The 13,258-nt window shown below is 32.3% G+C and overlaps 4 protein-coding genes and 1 long non-coding RNA gene across 5 annotated transcripts; 1 reads left to right on the top strand and 4 right to left on the bottom strand.

Moving 5' to 3' along the window:
• Positions 1-1,057: 1,057 nt before the first annotated feature.
• On the bottom strand, positions 1,058-1,594 carry LOC129947191 (uncharacterized). The gene is made up of 2 exons (XR_008781693.1): positions 1,292-1,594; positions 1,058-1,232 (listed from the first exon to the last, which is right to left on the bottom strand). It is a non-coding gene; the product is annotated as an uncharacterized LOC129947191 (long non-coding RNA).
• Positions 1,595-2,434: 840 nt separating this feature from the next.
• On the bottom strand, positions 2,435-3,357 carry LOC129946152 (uncharacterized). Its single transcript, XM_056056232.1, has 3 exons — positions 3,201-3,357; positions 2,832-3,139; positions 2,435-2,765 (listed from the first exon to the last, which is right to left on the bottom strand). Exons 1-3 carry the CDS (start codon positions 3,256-3,258, stop codon positions 2,685-2,687), a joined length of 447 nt encoding a protein of 148 aa, XP_055912207.1. The 5' UTR covers positions 3,259-3,357; the 3' UTR covers positions 2,435-2,684.
• A 1,608-nt stretch (positions 3,358-4,965) lies between these two features.
• On the top strand, positions 4,966-5,476 carry LOC129945500 (V-type proton ATPase subunit e). Its single transcript, XM_056055285.1, has one exon. The coding sequence runs from the start codon at positions 5,085-5,087 to the stop codon at positions 5,337-5,339; it is 255 nt and encodes an 84-aa protein (XP_055911260.1). The 5' UTR covers positions 4,966-5,084; the 3' UTR covers positions 5,340-5,476.
• Positions 5,477-5,493: 17 nt separating this feature from the next.
• LOC129945499 (tRNA (cytosine(38)-C(5))-methyltransferase) lies at positions 5,494-6,641 on the bottom strand. Its single transcript, XM_056055284.1, has 2 exons — positions 6,515-6,641; positions 5,494-6,452 (listed from the first exon to the last, which is right to left on the bottom strand). Exons 1-2 carry the CDS (start codon positions 6,576-6,578, stop codon positions 5,500-5,502), a joined length of 1,017 nt encoding a protein of 338 aa, XP_055911259.1. The 5' UTR covers positions 6,579-6,641; the 3' UTR covers positions 5,494-5,499.
• A 4,452-nt stretch (positions 6,642-11,093) lies between these two features.
• On the bottom strand, positions 11,094-11,955 carry LOC129946359 (COA8 family protein CG14806, mitochondrial). Its single transcript, XM_056056509.1, has 3 exons — positions 11,799-11,955; positions 11,514-11,747; positions 11,094-11,447 (listed from the first exon to the last, which is right to left on the bottom strand). Exons 1-3 carry the CDS (start codon positions 11,850-11,852, stop codon positions 11,238-11,240), a joined length of 498 nt encoding a protein of 165 aa, XP_055912484.1. The 5' UTR covers positions 11,853-11,955; the 3' UTR covers positions 11,094-11,237.
• Between the last annotated feature and the right edge of the window lie 1,303 nt (positions 11,956-13,258).

Below are 13,258 nucleotides of genomic sequence, written 5' to 3'. Positions count from 1 at the left end.
TCAAGAACAGAATTCTTTTTTCCTTTGAGCACCATTTACCTTTTGTCATGACTAATTCATTTTTTTTATTTTTTTTTTATATAGATCATTAAAGGAATATTTAATTACTTACCTCAAAAATTATTATTTTCTTTTTAAAAAAGCACAAAAATCAAAAATGCACTCTTTGATTGCAAAACGGGCTAAATTTATGTCCAGCTAAAAACAACGCAAATCACAAACAATCTTCATTTTTCGCAAAACGGTATTTTACTTTTCAATCATTGACACATTTTTATTACCATATTATAAGGTAGTCATAGTAACAACATAAAAATAAAGCGTTACTTGAAAGTAATAGAGAATTGAAAGTAGAAAAATACTTGTACTCTTTTCAATGTGCTAAATTCGTGTCCACCACTGTATATGTGTGTAAAATTAGAGCGGTAGGACTTTGCAGTTTTATATAAACATATAATAATAATACTTTTTTATGTTTCAAAACATTCTAACGAGTACTTTCTTTATAAAAAAATCCTGAAAATCGGTTAATTTTTCATCGGTTACGATAAAGCCCCTACGGGGTACTATATGAATTTGGAGTGATTACAATATTCAGGAATTTAAAACCAATGTGCACTTTACAAACTTTATTTTACTCTCCTAATGCTATAAAAATAATACCTATTATGTAATGTTTAATCCATTATTATAATTGATAATAAATCAACTCCTTTTGTCAAATCTCCGACTAGCTTCCATAGTTATATCACTTTTGGAAACGTGTGCTATCAAAAAAAAAAAAACAGGCGATATTTCTTCCGTTGCGGTAGTTTGGATTAATCAATTTATAAAGTTAAATGGCGATGTGAAAAAACGACTAAGACATCACTCGCAGTGTTTCCTTAGTCCGTTACCAAATTCCTCCCGGAAATGTTGACTGATTGGAAAATGTTCGATCGTACTCCATAATGGTGGTTTCCACTGTCTTCTACCAGCGGTTTCTTCTTTGCTCATGTGTATATTATATATACACATATTATATATTTTACCAAGTATAATAATAAGGCACAAACAATTTAATGTCACTTCCGACATTCATATAATGAACAAAATTTATTCATAAACAAAAGTTTCACATTCATATAAATAACCTTGAATTCAAAAGCCAATCGAAAACTCTGACGAATAAAATTGCCGAATAATTTATGAAACCAATCCTTTTCTGTTCCTTCACAATTGGCTGATTGGTTCTAAAAAATAAATAAAAATAATTTGATCACATTTAATCAAAGCATAATTTATTCTTTACCTTTCAGTAATATTTTCTGCTAACCCTGTCATCGTCATTGTTTAATGATTGTTTAAATTGAATTAAGTCAGCTTTACTCCCACCTACACTAACCTTCTGGCTTTGGTTTGATACTTTTAAATTTATACTTGAAACTTTTTTTTCAAATTATATTATCATAGCTTGATGTGATGGTTAGGTAGGTGGAAGCAACAATTTAAAATCGCAACAACATCATAATTAGTATACCTTGGCACCACACTATGACACACAAAAGCCGTGAAATTGAGATTTGTAATCTATTGGATATGCATAGCGAATGACTGAATTAAGCAAAACAAAACAAAATAAAATCAAATAAGTGTGCATCTTCTAAAGAGTAGACTTTAATATCGGCTACAGCAGGGGCTTTTGCTTTTCGGTTGACAAGGCTTATCTTTCAGCATCTTTTTATTTAAATCATTGTTCATTGCTTGAAGAAGAATCATTTGTAAATAATATTTCCCTTTTAGTTTGATGCTTGACTTGTTCTCGTGTAAAGTTCCTCTATTGAAATTTAATTGTGTTGGAGATAATTGTCGACTCTTCATATTTATTGTTATATTTATGTGGAAGCCAACATCAAATATTCATTGATATTGTTTTTCTCAGTTCTATTTTTAAATAGAGGTATTTAATATTGATAATGGTTAGGACTATCTTTATAATGGTTTTCATTCAAAACCATCCGTTTCGTTTGGACATCAAGGAACGAGAGTCAATGTAATAGTTTTTATCAGTTCTTTTTTATTCCGTCATTCTGGGATACAAATTGAAAGTGTTTTTTGATTTCAAAACATGTCTCATTGTCATTCTAGGGCAAGCTGACACAAATGCTTACATGGGCCAAACTTCATCATTCTGTTATCTGTCCCTAACATGGGAAATCTGCTTGAAGGACCATACAGTACCTTATCATTTTTGTCAGTGTAAGGTTAAAGTTAAACTCGTAAGAAATTTTCCCTGAAAAAGATCTTTAATTTCGCTCTTCATTGTACTGAAGAATAGAAACTTAATAAATTCTTAAGGCACTACACAAACAAAAGAAATATAAAAGAATGTTGACCTTAAAAAAACCCAAACTGTTTTGCAAGCCAGTTAAATAATTATTCAAAAAGAATGATACATTTTGTTTTGTCAAAATCGTTTATTTATTTAAATTTAAAAATTGGACGGATGGATTTCATCTTAAGTCTTATCCTAATATAAAATATGAAGTAAAAAAAACAAGGCACTATCAACAGATTGTTATTCTAACGAGAAGTTATTCGTACAAAAGGTATTCGATTATGTTAGGTAATATTGTGCTACATGTGGAATGATTGATATGGACTTCTTTTCTTCTGCTTGATTGTTTACATTTATTACGTTTTTTTCATGTAAGTTGTTTGTAAAATGCCAAAATCATACAAACAATCAAATAAATTGCTGAGGCTGAAAGGTTTGGTGCTCCACTCTTTAAAAAAAATCAATGAACATTAGAAAAATAAAAAAAAGAATTTAATTGAAAACTTAAACTTACAATAACAAAATAATTGCATCTATCCCCCTGGCAGCATTCGGCACATGTCCAATCCTCATACCAAATATGGGTGCAGTATGGGGTGTAGCGTTTCCTTTGCTTCTGACAATGGCTTTTAGCCATGCATCGTTTTGAAACGTAGTACTGTTTTAGGGCACCTTGTGAGAAATACGGCTGACTGCCCCATCGAATTTCAGTGAAACAAACATCCTCGCCTGGTTCACAAGTCTTAATGGTATTGAGGCATTTCTCAGTGTTTCCAGTTTGATTCGAGCAAACGTAGCATTCAAGTCCTGATACAAATTGAACTGCAAAAAGAGTGGTTTTAAAAGGATTTTGAGATGAAATTTATATGTGAATTTTATTTACTATTGGTGCAGAAATATATTCCAATTATTGAAACTAAACAAATTTTCCACAGTTCCATTTTATTTTAAATAGAAAATAAAATTCGAAATTATAAACACAATAAATTTGGAGTCAACTCCCTTTAGTCATTAATTTGACATTTACACTGACAGTGAGCTGTTAGCCAGTAAGCCACTCCCTGAGATAGTTTTTTCCAGGGTTGTTAAAAAACATAATGATTTGCTAATTAAATAAAATGGAAGAGCGATATTTTCTTGTACATGCTTTTTTATAAGAAATTTAATAGAATTTTCCATGGGTAAAATAAATCAATTAATATTTTTGAGACATTGATCTATCAAAAAACAAATTTCCCCTGTTTTTGCATTCAATGGGGCAGAATAAATTTGTTTATTTTTGATTTAAGACCAAATCTGGATTTTACGGGTCAGATTTACCCCTCTTTGTACTATACTAATATAATTATAAACTAATCTTAAAATGGAAATTTGAAAGCTATACCATGAATTTATACTACAACAAAATAATTACAATCGTGTTCCATACACCACGAAAAAAACAATTTTTGACGGAAATTTGAATTTATCCATGGAAAACCTCATAAGTTAGCTGACATTTCATATTTGTGTTTCATAGTGATAAATTATAATTTTGTCGGATTATTAAAGATCTTATCCAAAAAAGGATAAGATAAAAATGATTTTTCTATTATAAATACGAAAAAATATAATGCTAAAAGAAATACAAAAATATATTTTGAATTGTGTTTTTTTTAAGCAAAAAGAGTGTCAAATACCCTCCTCTTTATGGCTATGTTCAATTGAGTTAGAGAACAACTGTCTTTGCATTTCAGAGACAGTTCTGTCATGAAAAAAACGTATTTTGTGTTTTTATTTCATGCCGTGCTTGATTTAACTGGATATTGAGAAGTAATTTCTTGAAAAATGCATTTCGGAGCATAAAAAACGAGGACGGGAAATACAAAAAACCCTTGAGTTGAAAAAAACAAATTTTAATTGAGAGGATAGTTCCCACAAAATCAATTGTATTTTCTACACAACATTCTTCTGTTAAAATTTAGCTCATGTTTTAGCTGAAGTTTAGAGATAAAACCTTAACTACATTTTAGCTCAACTGCATACTGCACTTAAAGAAGAATTATCGTATCCTTTTTCTGAAATGTTGAATGATCAACTCACAAGTTTACGACGGAATGTCCTTCATAACAATTGTGATCAAGGTATAGACCTCAACTTTTCACGTAACTGCAAAGAAAAAAGTCCAAAGGTGTTAAAGCACAAGATCTCGATTATCAATTGTGATCACCTCTTTTCTTACAAAATTGTGATTGTTTCGTTATTTGTGTTTTACGTCACTCATATTTGTACTGATTTTTATAAATTCAAAAGCTTTCTTAAAGCGTATATCTTACATTGTAAGTATTTGCGTAGTTTTCACTAGTTTAGTTTCAAAATATGACCGCTTAAAAATTGACAGCTGCCAAAAAGTGCGCAAAACCATTAATTAAATCAGTTGATAAGATTCTTACATTTAGAAGTCAATTTACTTACTTAAATCTTGTTAATCCTTCAGTAAACCCAAAGAAATCAATGAATTAAAATTGGTGAAACAAGGATTCAATTTTAAACCACTTTTGATAAGCAAAACTAACAAACCTTTAGACTAGACACATTAAAAAGTGAGTGTAGCACCTTAAGCTATCAAATATTCGACCAACGAATACACACACAAATCTACTGAAAAAAAAAAACACAAAAATCGATTTACTTTTCTGTTGTGCAGTTCAGTCAATTCCAATTTCAGTTAAAAGAATTGGGCTTAAAATTTAATTAATAAAATAATAAAGGAAGAAAAAACACCAACATGTCAGCTGCAGTACTACCCCTACTGTTCTTTACATTAGTTTTTGGTGGAGTAGGAATTATTCTACCCATGATGACTCCAAAAGGACCAAATCGGGGACTTATCCAGTGTGTCCTTATGATAACCGGAGCTACGTGCTGGTTATTCTGGCTCTGCTGCTACATGACTCAAATGAATCCCCTAATTGGACCGAGACTAAATCAAAAGACTCTCCTTATGATGGCCAAGGAATGGGGTAATCCCATCAAGGACTAAACTAAGTAGCAGTTTCCAAAATTTAGATTTATTTGTTGAAAAATTATACCAAAGATTATAAGCTTACCTATGTCATTTATGTCTAGTATTATGTATTTATTTATTTATTAAAATAAAATGTTGAGTGCAAAAATATATATGAAAACAATATTAATTTATGCTATGAGCAAAGCAATTTTATTAGTTCACCAACAACTAGGACATTAATACTATTACCGAGAAGTCTGTATTTTTGTCGCAATGTTGTCACTTCGGGGAATTGGAAGTCTTCCGGAAAACTCATCAATCGTGCAACTTCTCTTGGGCTGAAGTAGCGCAACTTTAAGGAACGAATGCATTCGATGTAGTCATCCGACAAAGGGTCTAGGGATTTGGCTCTTTCAAATATTTCGACCATTTCCTTGGAACTCAGGGGTGAGAATATGGAACCAGTTCCTTCACTGTAGTGAGTGTATGCTTTTGTAAAGCAAATCGTATTTGTAGAGTTCGGGCTAGCAATATCAAATAAGCCGATTCTCCTCTTTAGCACCTTATCATCTAGTAGAAGATCCTCATTTACTGCACTCTCTGTTTCAATGACATCATTGACTATGAAGCTCCTTTGTGGTAGTTGTTTGAACAGTTCTCCGTGAAATGTTTCGTGTATTTGTTTGCCTGGGAAATTAAAATCACTCTTTTTAGCCAAGCAGTAGTAGCGATGTCGAGTATTGGGCACTCCAAACTGTGACGGACTAAGTATAAACTCTCTAAAGAAAAATCCCGATCTTTTGAGAGCCTCCAAATATGCGTTGCGAGCCTTGGATGTCTCGAAACCTTTGACATTTTCCATGAGAATATACTCTATGCTCTGTAACTCGGGCAGAATTTCACTTATGTGAGTAAGGGCATCTGTTCGGACGTCATCGATGTCTTTTTGGTTCCCCACTCTGGTAAAAGGCTGACACGGAGGTGACATAAGTATCATATTTACATCAAGACCATGAATGAATTTCGGTGTTAACTTCTCGATGTTGTTATTTAGAAGCCTGACTTTGGGATGGTTAAATGCATAAACAGTATTAGCAACAGTGTTTATATCCATGGCAGCGTGTATTTGGCCTCGTAGTTTAGAATCTGAAAGAGGTTAGGAATCGATGCACGACATATTTAATTTAGTTGAGAAAATGTTTACTCACATAGAAATGCACTATGCATTCCACCAATCCCGCTAAACAACTCTAGGACCTTAAATTCAGTCATTTTTCATTAATATTCTAGCTATAATTTCACTGCACTTGACTCCTACTTTGTTTACAAAATTATGAAAGACAGAATATGTCAAGAGTTAACTGAACTCCTGTCTCAAATGTCAACTAGTAAACATATAATTTAGGTACAGTACGAATGGAAACTAACTAACTTAATCTTATGAGGTTTTCCATGGGTAAATTTGCCGAAAAAATCCAGATATGCAAATTTGATCTTAAGTCAATAAATCAATCAAAATAAATCAATTTATTTTGCCTCCTGAAATGCAAAAATAGGGAAATTTGTGTTTTGACAGATCTTGATCAAGAATAAATTTTAATTATTTTGCCCATGAAAAACCCCCATTTAACAAATTTGATTCGGAGCGTTTAAATGAATTGAGATTGATTATTTGTTGATCTAAATACTAAGTGAACAGTCAATAAGACTATCAAAAATATGGTAGTCACTTATAACATTTAGCCCAGTCAAATTGTCATAAACGGTTACATAAATTAGGGTAGTTTTGATTTTTTAAAATGTTGTTGGGGTTGGTAAGCTGTTGAAAAATCCAAGTTTCTTTGCAAAGGTTAGGTTAGGTTCATTGAGAAATATACTTTTATATAGGTAGATATATTTCTCTATGGTTAGGTTGGAGTGGATGTCAAGATGTCATTGACATACCTAGACCTCAAGGGTCCATTGTGATACCACTAATGAGGTTACTAATGGGAGAGTAAGGCCGCGTTTCCACTTGCAAGTCAACTCGCGGAAGTCTTGCAGAAGTTTCTTGCAGTCGCGTTTACATTGTCATGTGAATTCTTGCAATTTCTTCTGCAATAAATGTCTTGCAAGAAGCTCGCGCAACATACTGTCGCAATTTATTGCAGATGTATTTACACCAGGAGAACAATTAATGTCGCAAGAAATCTGGTTGTTTACTTAAAATTGTGAAGTCATGGCGAGAAAACGTCAAAGATTAGCAGCTGCGATGATAATTTTAATAAACCAAACATCTTTACGTAAATTAATAACTTTTTCTTCAATTAATCATTTAGGGTGAATATTAATAAGTATGTATTCAAATGAATCATTATGAGTTACTTATTTTATATTTTATGCATTTTTATCTTTTAATTTAGTATTTTTTTTTAATATATTTAAATTATTTCATATTAATCAATTGTTTTCATTATTAATAATAAATAAATATTTAAAATTTTCTTTATTTTTAAATTTATTATCTTTAGGGGGATTACCTCCTTTTTTCGGATTTATTTCTAAATGATTAACAATCCAATATTTAACTTTTAATAATCAATTATTTATAACAACAATTATAATTATTATAACATTATTAACTTTATTTTTTTATTTACGATTATGTTATACAGCTTTTATATTAAATTATTATGAAAATAATTGAAATTATAAAATTTATTGAAATAATTTTATAATTAATTTATACTTAAACTTCAATTAAACGCATAACTTCTTCGCGATGCCATTGACGACCTTTTATTTTACTCATTTTGTATGTGTAAAGCAAAGACGTCAACCAGCTACTTGCGCGAGATATACGAAACTGTTTCGATAAGCTGCAAGAGCTGTCGCGAGTCGATACAAATGTGTTTAAACTAGCAATTAATTGCACTTGCAAATACTCGCAAGAAGTTATGAAAGTACTGTCGCGATAGAAATTGCTTGGTAGTTTCCACTTGCAATTCACTGTCGGACAGACTATCGGACATTTATTGCAGAAGTTTTCTTGCAAATGGAAACGCGGCCTAATGAACTTAAACAAACCATTTTGTACTTTTAATGAAGTTAGAGAGACATTTTGTGTCAATCGTTGTCAGTTCACTGGTATTATCGAAGAAGCGATTACCGAGAAAGTTATTCCTTTTAATGGAGAGTGCTGGACATGTACATAGAAGGTGTTGGACTGTTTCCTCTTCCTTCTCGTCCATACCGCTTCTACAGAAGTCGTAGTTGTGTAGCATCAGAGCATGTCTTCCTATGAGGCAGTATCCTGTTATTACTTCAATTGTAGAGCTTATACTTTGTCTGCTCAGGGATATCAAGCCTTTTGAACGTTTTAAGTCTATGCTTGGCCATATTTGCTTGGTTGCTAGGCAGGTGGTACTCTGTGACCATCTAGCATTTGTTGATTCTAGAGCATATTCCCGGAATGTCTCTGTGGCCCGGCACCCAAATGAGGTGAATAATAAACTGTACCGTCAGACGCGAGAGATTTTAAAGCGGCTTGGCTGTCCGAGATTATTCGTATATCCCTGCAAGATATAACGTTTTCTTTGAACCAGGATAATGATTCTTTAATCGCCATTACTTCTGCCTGGAATACACTACATTGATTGGGAAGTCTATAGGATAGACTGAGATTCAGTTGTTCTGAAAAGATACCACTTCCAACTCCGTCATCGGTCTTTGAACCGTCAGTATAGAAGTATACCGCATCGTTTCCCAGGGGTCTCTCTTCTTCCCAGGAGGATCTTGAAGGGATGGACACATGGAATCTTTTACTAAATACCATTTTTGGGGTGGTATAGTCTAAGCGATCTGGGATAGATCTGAAATTGTCTAGAATAGTAGTACAAGTATGTCCAGTATTGTTACTGTTCCGTTGAGAGGTGGCTCTTAACCTCACACATGAGTTGGCTGCCACCATTTTGGAGAAGATGTCAAGAGGTGTAAGGTTTAAAAGCACTTCCAGTGCTGCGGTTGGTGTTGAGCAAAGTGTTCTGTGATGCAAATACCTGCTGACTGCTGGACTTTGATGAGCTTATTTAGATTAACCATCTTGTCCAGTGCGGTCCACCATACGACAACTCCATAAATGAGTATCGGTCTGATTACCGAAGTGCAAAGCCAGTGTGTTACTTTTGGGGAGAAGCCCCATTTTGATCCTATGGCCTTTTTACAAGTAAAAAGCGCTACAGTAGCCTTTTTGACTCTTTCATCAATATTTGCCTTCCAATTTAGTTTTTTGTCTAAAATGAGGCCTTCATATTTAGCTTGGTCGGAAAAGCTTAATGGTATTCCTTTAATCTTGGGTGGGCTAATCTGAGGAATTTTGTACCTTCCCGAAAAGAGTATTAGTTCTGTTTTATGTGGATTGACGTCCAAGCCACATTGCTTAGCCCATTTTGTTAGCCTATTTAAGGCATTTTCTAGGAGTTCCGAGAGAACTTGGGGGTGTTTCCCAGATACCGATATTGCAACGTCTCCAGCATGAACTGCATAATATAAATTAATAGAAATTGAACCTTCTTGTCTTTTAATAAATACATTGGTAAAAAAAAATCCTAAAAACTACAAAAATATTTAAAAGATTTTATCTCAGAGTCTATACGAACTAGCAGAACCGTTTGGTCTTAAACTTTAGCTATTTACCTCTACTATAAATGTTATTATGTCAAGCATTGGCGTAGGTTTACCATTTACTTGTTATCAAGCAAAATCTGTACTTTTCACATTTTTGAGAAAAGTTCTCAAAATTCAAAGAAATACCAAAAAAATCAAAACTACCCTAAGTTATGTAACTATTCGGGTTTTATGGTGACAATTTGACTGGACTAATTAGCCGATTCGACCAAAAATATAGAATACCGCTATTAATTTTTTTGTTGCCTTAATTATTTTACTCTTTCCTGGAATTGCACTTCATTGAGAGCCACACCAGGTTCCTAGCACTTTTATTTTTTAAATAAGTATTGTAGACCTAGAATGCGTCTCAAAGCTTTTGTTGGATGTGAGAATACTTAAAGCCGCCTATACGACAGAGCCAAAGATCTCCAAAAATGGTTTTGAGGTATTTGGTTTTTAAATTGTTGAAAATCCCTACAGATCTTAATCAAAAACTGGCGAGTCATTTGGATTTCTCGAGAAACAAGTAACTTTAGATTGGCTCGGAGCTTAATAATGCTTAATTCTTAGTTGAAGAATAAAGACAACTAACTTGTTAAACTTTTTTCAAAATCTGCAATGAGTGGAAAGACCCCAATTTTGTAGGTGCAACAATGCACAGGGGATAGAAGTGAGATTATAAAGGTAAATACTTGTCTTTTAGTTTGTATGATTTGATCAATCGTTATCATAAGAGCGGTTTTGAAAAAGATAATAATGCTGATTATGGATTACACCTGTAAATCCAGTACTTTTTTTCTTTTCTTATTTTAATAATGATAAGTATTTTGTAATTTGAATTGATTTCTTTCTTAGCAATTTTCAACAGAAGTTATATAAAATGTAGCGTTAGTTTTGTTCGACTATCAACATCTTCAAGTTTGTGTACGAACCGTTAAATGTAGATAGGACTCCATTGGTCAAGTTAAGGAGTCTGGTTGATAATGTTTTTATACAAAAATATATCTTTATTTCAGCTCAGGGCAACTACACCATAGAATTAAAACTACCTCAAACGAAGAGATCAACAATAAACCCAAACAATTCTTAGATTTATATTCACTATACAATAATCAAAGTTAAAAAAGTTCCCCAAAAAAATTAGTATTTGTAATAGCAGTACCAGTACCTACTAGCTTTTTCAAAGCCAGCAGTTTGGCGTAATGGTATATTTTATTCAATAATTTGTTTTACAATGTTAAAATAATAAGAAATTTTGTAGTTTTAAAGTTTATATTTAAAATATTAATTTCGTAGTTTTCTGAACAGTTTTTGAACGTTTACCTGTCCAGATAGCACCAATAAGTCAAAGTTCTTCAAATACCAAGAAATATTATAATAAACATGCATCTTCTTATTTTTATCTAAAAATGCTTTGTAAAATTCGCTCATCTTATCAGCGGACAGTTCATCGATACCTGCTTCTTTGTGCAGTCTGATAAAATCTTCTTTTTCCTGAAATAAAACAAACATTAAAATTAAAAAAAAAAACATGCATAGAATTTAGGTCGATGATGTTACATCATAAAATCGCTTATTGTGTTTAGCCCAAAAATCCTGATTCCATTTCTCGACTTCGATTTGTTTTAACCTTAATTCAGTGGCTAGGGGTGTTTCATTTTTGGGAATACAACGAACGTAAGGTCGGAGATTAGATTCCTTGTCGGGTGGTCCAATATAGTCACAGGACACCTTTTCAGGGTCTGGTTTCTCCAAAAGTCCTGGATTGGTTGTAGTTTTGACCTTGTCTGCAAACTTAAAGTAGTTTTTTAGTAACAATATTTAATGTATATTGTTATGAATTACCTTTCGTATTTTGTTTATGCAAACAAAATTACTATTTTTTCTTAAAACTATCATCTTCGGTAGTAATAATAATAAAATTTAAATCGAAATTTGTTTCTATGTATATATTTTGACATTTAACTTTTTCAAGAGGTAAACTAAACAGCTGTTTTCGATATCGAAATAAAAGCTGTGTCCATAAGCCTCACATTTAAGAGATCGGTTTCTGCTTAGAATTAGAACTGTTTATTCATATGGTACTGAACTCTTGACATGTTGAAAAAATCTCCGTGATTTGTTTGTTTTTGAAAAGTGAAGTACACATTTTTGTTTGCTATTTTGTGTCTCCGTAGAAAAGAATATGGACAAACACATCTCTCCTGCAAAATAGCTCCGCTTAAATGGTGTTCACAATAGATTCTTTTCAAGTAGCATATTTTGAGGTTTCATTTTAATTTTCTGACTGTCATTTAAAATGTAACAAATTAATACATACTGCCTCTGATTCTTTTTAAAATAATTAAGTAAGGATTCGATTTAATTATAAAACTTAAATTAATGTTGCCTCAAAGGACTCAAGTTTTCTGTATAAAAGAGACTTAAATTGCGTTTCTTAAATATTCAAGTAAAATCCAAGTCATCAAAGTATGTGTATACAAATAAAATAAATCACGTGGCGCAAAAGTCCTTTAAGAACTAGAGCCTATTGACTTACAACTTTCAACCATTTCTGTGTGCGAGTAATGTTCTCAGGGAAAGGGGCCCTACAGTTTTAAGCTGAAACAGAACAGCTAAGCACTTTTCATGACAAGAATTACTCTTGGAGGTTTTGTCAATTCCTCGCAAGAGGTAGTACCCATGAAAAAACTTTAGATGGAACAGGCAGGGATTGAATTCAAGATCTCTGGCGTGACAGCCTAACGCACTATCCATCATGCCACGGGTACTACACTTTGTGTATATAAAACAAAAGAGAGATGTGCATAAAACTATCTCTTTTTTCCTTAGGTTTGTTTGCTTTTCAAAAATATTTCAGCTTTTTTTGTTCAACTTCAGTTTTTAATTACCTTACAACTATGCAACAAAAAATAACCATCTGTACATTGTAATAAAAACTAATTTTATAGATTTCTTAAATTAACCAAGATAGAATCCCAAGTTCTTATTGCATTACGCGTTAAAAAAAAACCCATATGGGTTATTTTTAAAGGTAAAACGCAAATCTTATCAGAATCTGTGTTCTTTTAAATGAATTTGTATCATGTGACAAGTTCAGATCTTAAATGTGTTATAAAAAATAAACAAAATGCAGACAAATTAAGTTTAAAGCAAACGTGAAAAGTCTGGCAGTCTGTATTGTCATATTTATAGTGGCAATTCCCGCAAACGTCTGTAGGAAAATTATAGCATTCTGCAAGTGGAAACTAATTGATACAATGGGAACTTACTATTTCTTCCATAATAAAATCATAACGAATAAG

The sequence above is a fragment of the Eupeodes corollae genome, chromosome 2, assembly GCF_945859685.1.
Source record: "Eupeodes corollae chromosome 2, idEupCoro1.1, whole genome shotgun sequence".
Taxonomy (NCBI): Eukaryota; Metazoa; Arthropoda; class Insecta; order Diptera; family Syrphidae; genus Eupeodes; species Eupeodes corollae.
Note: the sequence above shows the minus strand (reverse complement) of the source record. Positions and strands in the feature narration are given on the sequence as shown.

Excerpts from the sequence above, each read along its gene's own strand:
- LOC129945499 (XM_056055284.1), bottom strand. The coding sequence starts at position 6,578 with ATGACTGAATTTAAGGTCCTAGAGTTGTTTAGCGGGATTGGTGGAATG. Across the intron at positions 6,453-6,514 it reads AATGCATAGTGCATTTCTAT|ATTCTAAACTACGAGGCCAA; the intron begins GTGAGTAAACAT and ends AACCTCTTTCAG.
- LOC129946152 (XM_056056232.1), bottom strand. The coding sequence starts at position 3,258 with ATGGAACTGTGGAAAATTTGTTTAGTTTCAATAATTGGAATATATTTC. Across the intron at positions 3,140-3,200 it reads AATATATTTCTGCACCAATA|TTCAATTTGTATCAGGACTT; the intron begins GTAAATAAAATT and ends CTCTTTTTGCAG. Across the intron at positions 2,766-2,831 it reads GATGCAATTATTTTGTTATT|AGTGGAGCACCAAACCTTTC; the intron begins GTAAGTTTAAGT and ends TTTTTTTTAAAG.
- LOC129945500 (XM_056055285.1), top strand. The coding sequence starts at position 5,085 with ATGTCAGCTGCAGTACTACCCCTACTGTTCTTTACATTAGTTTTTGGT.
- LOC129946359 (XM_056056509.1), bottom strand. The coding sequence starts at position 11,852 with ATGATAGTTTTAAGAAAAAATAGTAATTTTGTTTGCATAAACAAAATA. Across the intron at positions 11,748-11,798 it reads GCATAAACAAAATACGAAAG|TTTGCAGACAAGGTCAAAAC; the intron begins GTAATTCATAAC and ends AACTACTTTAAG. Across the intron at positions 11,448-11,513 it reads ACAATAAGCGATTTTATGAT|GAAAAAGAAGATTTTATCAG; the intron begins GTAACATCATCG and ends GTTTTATTTCAG.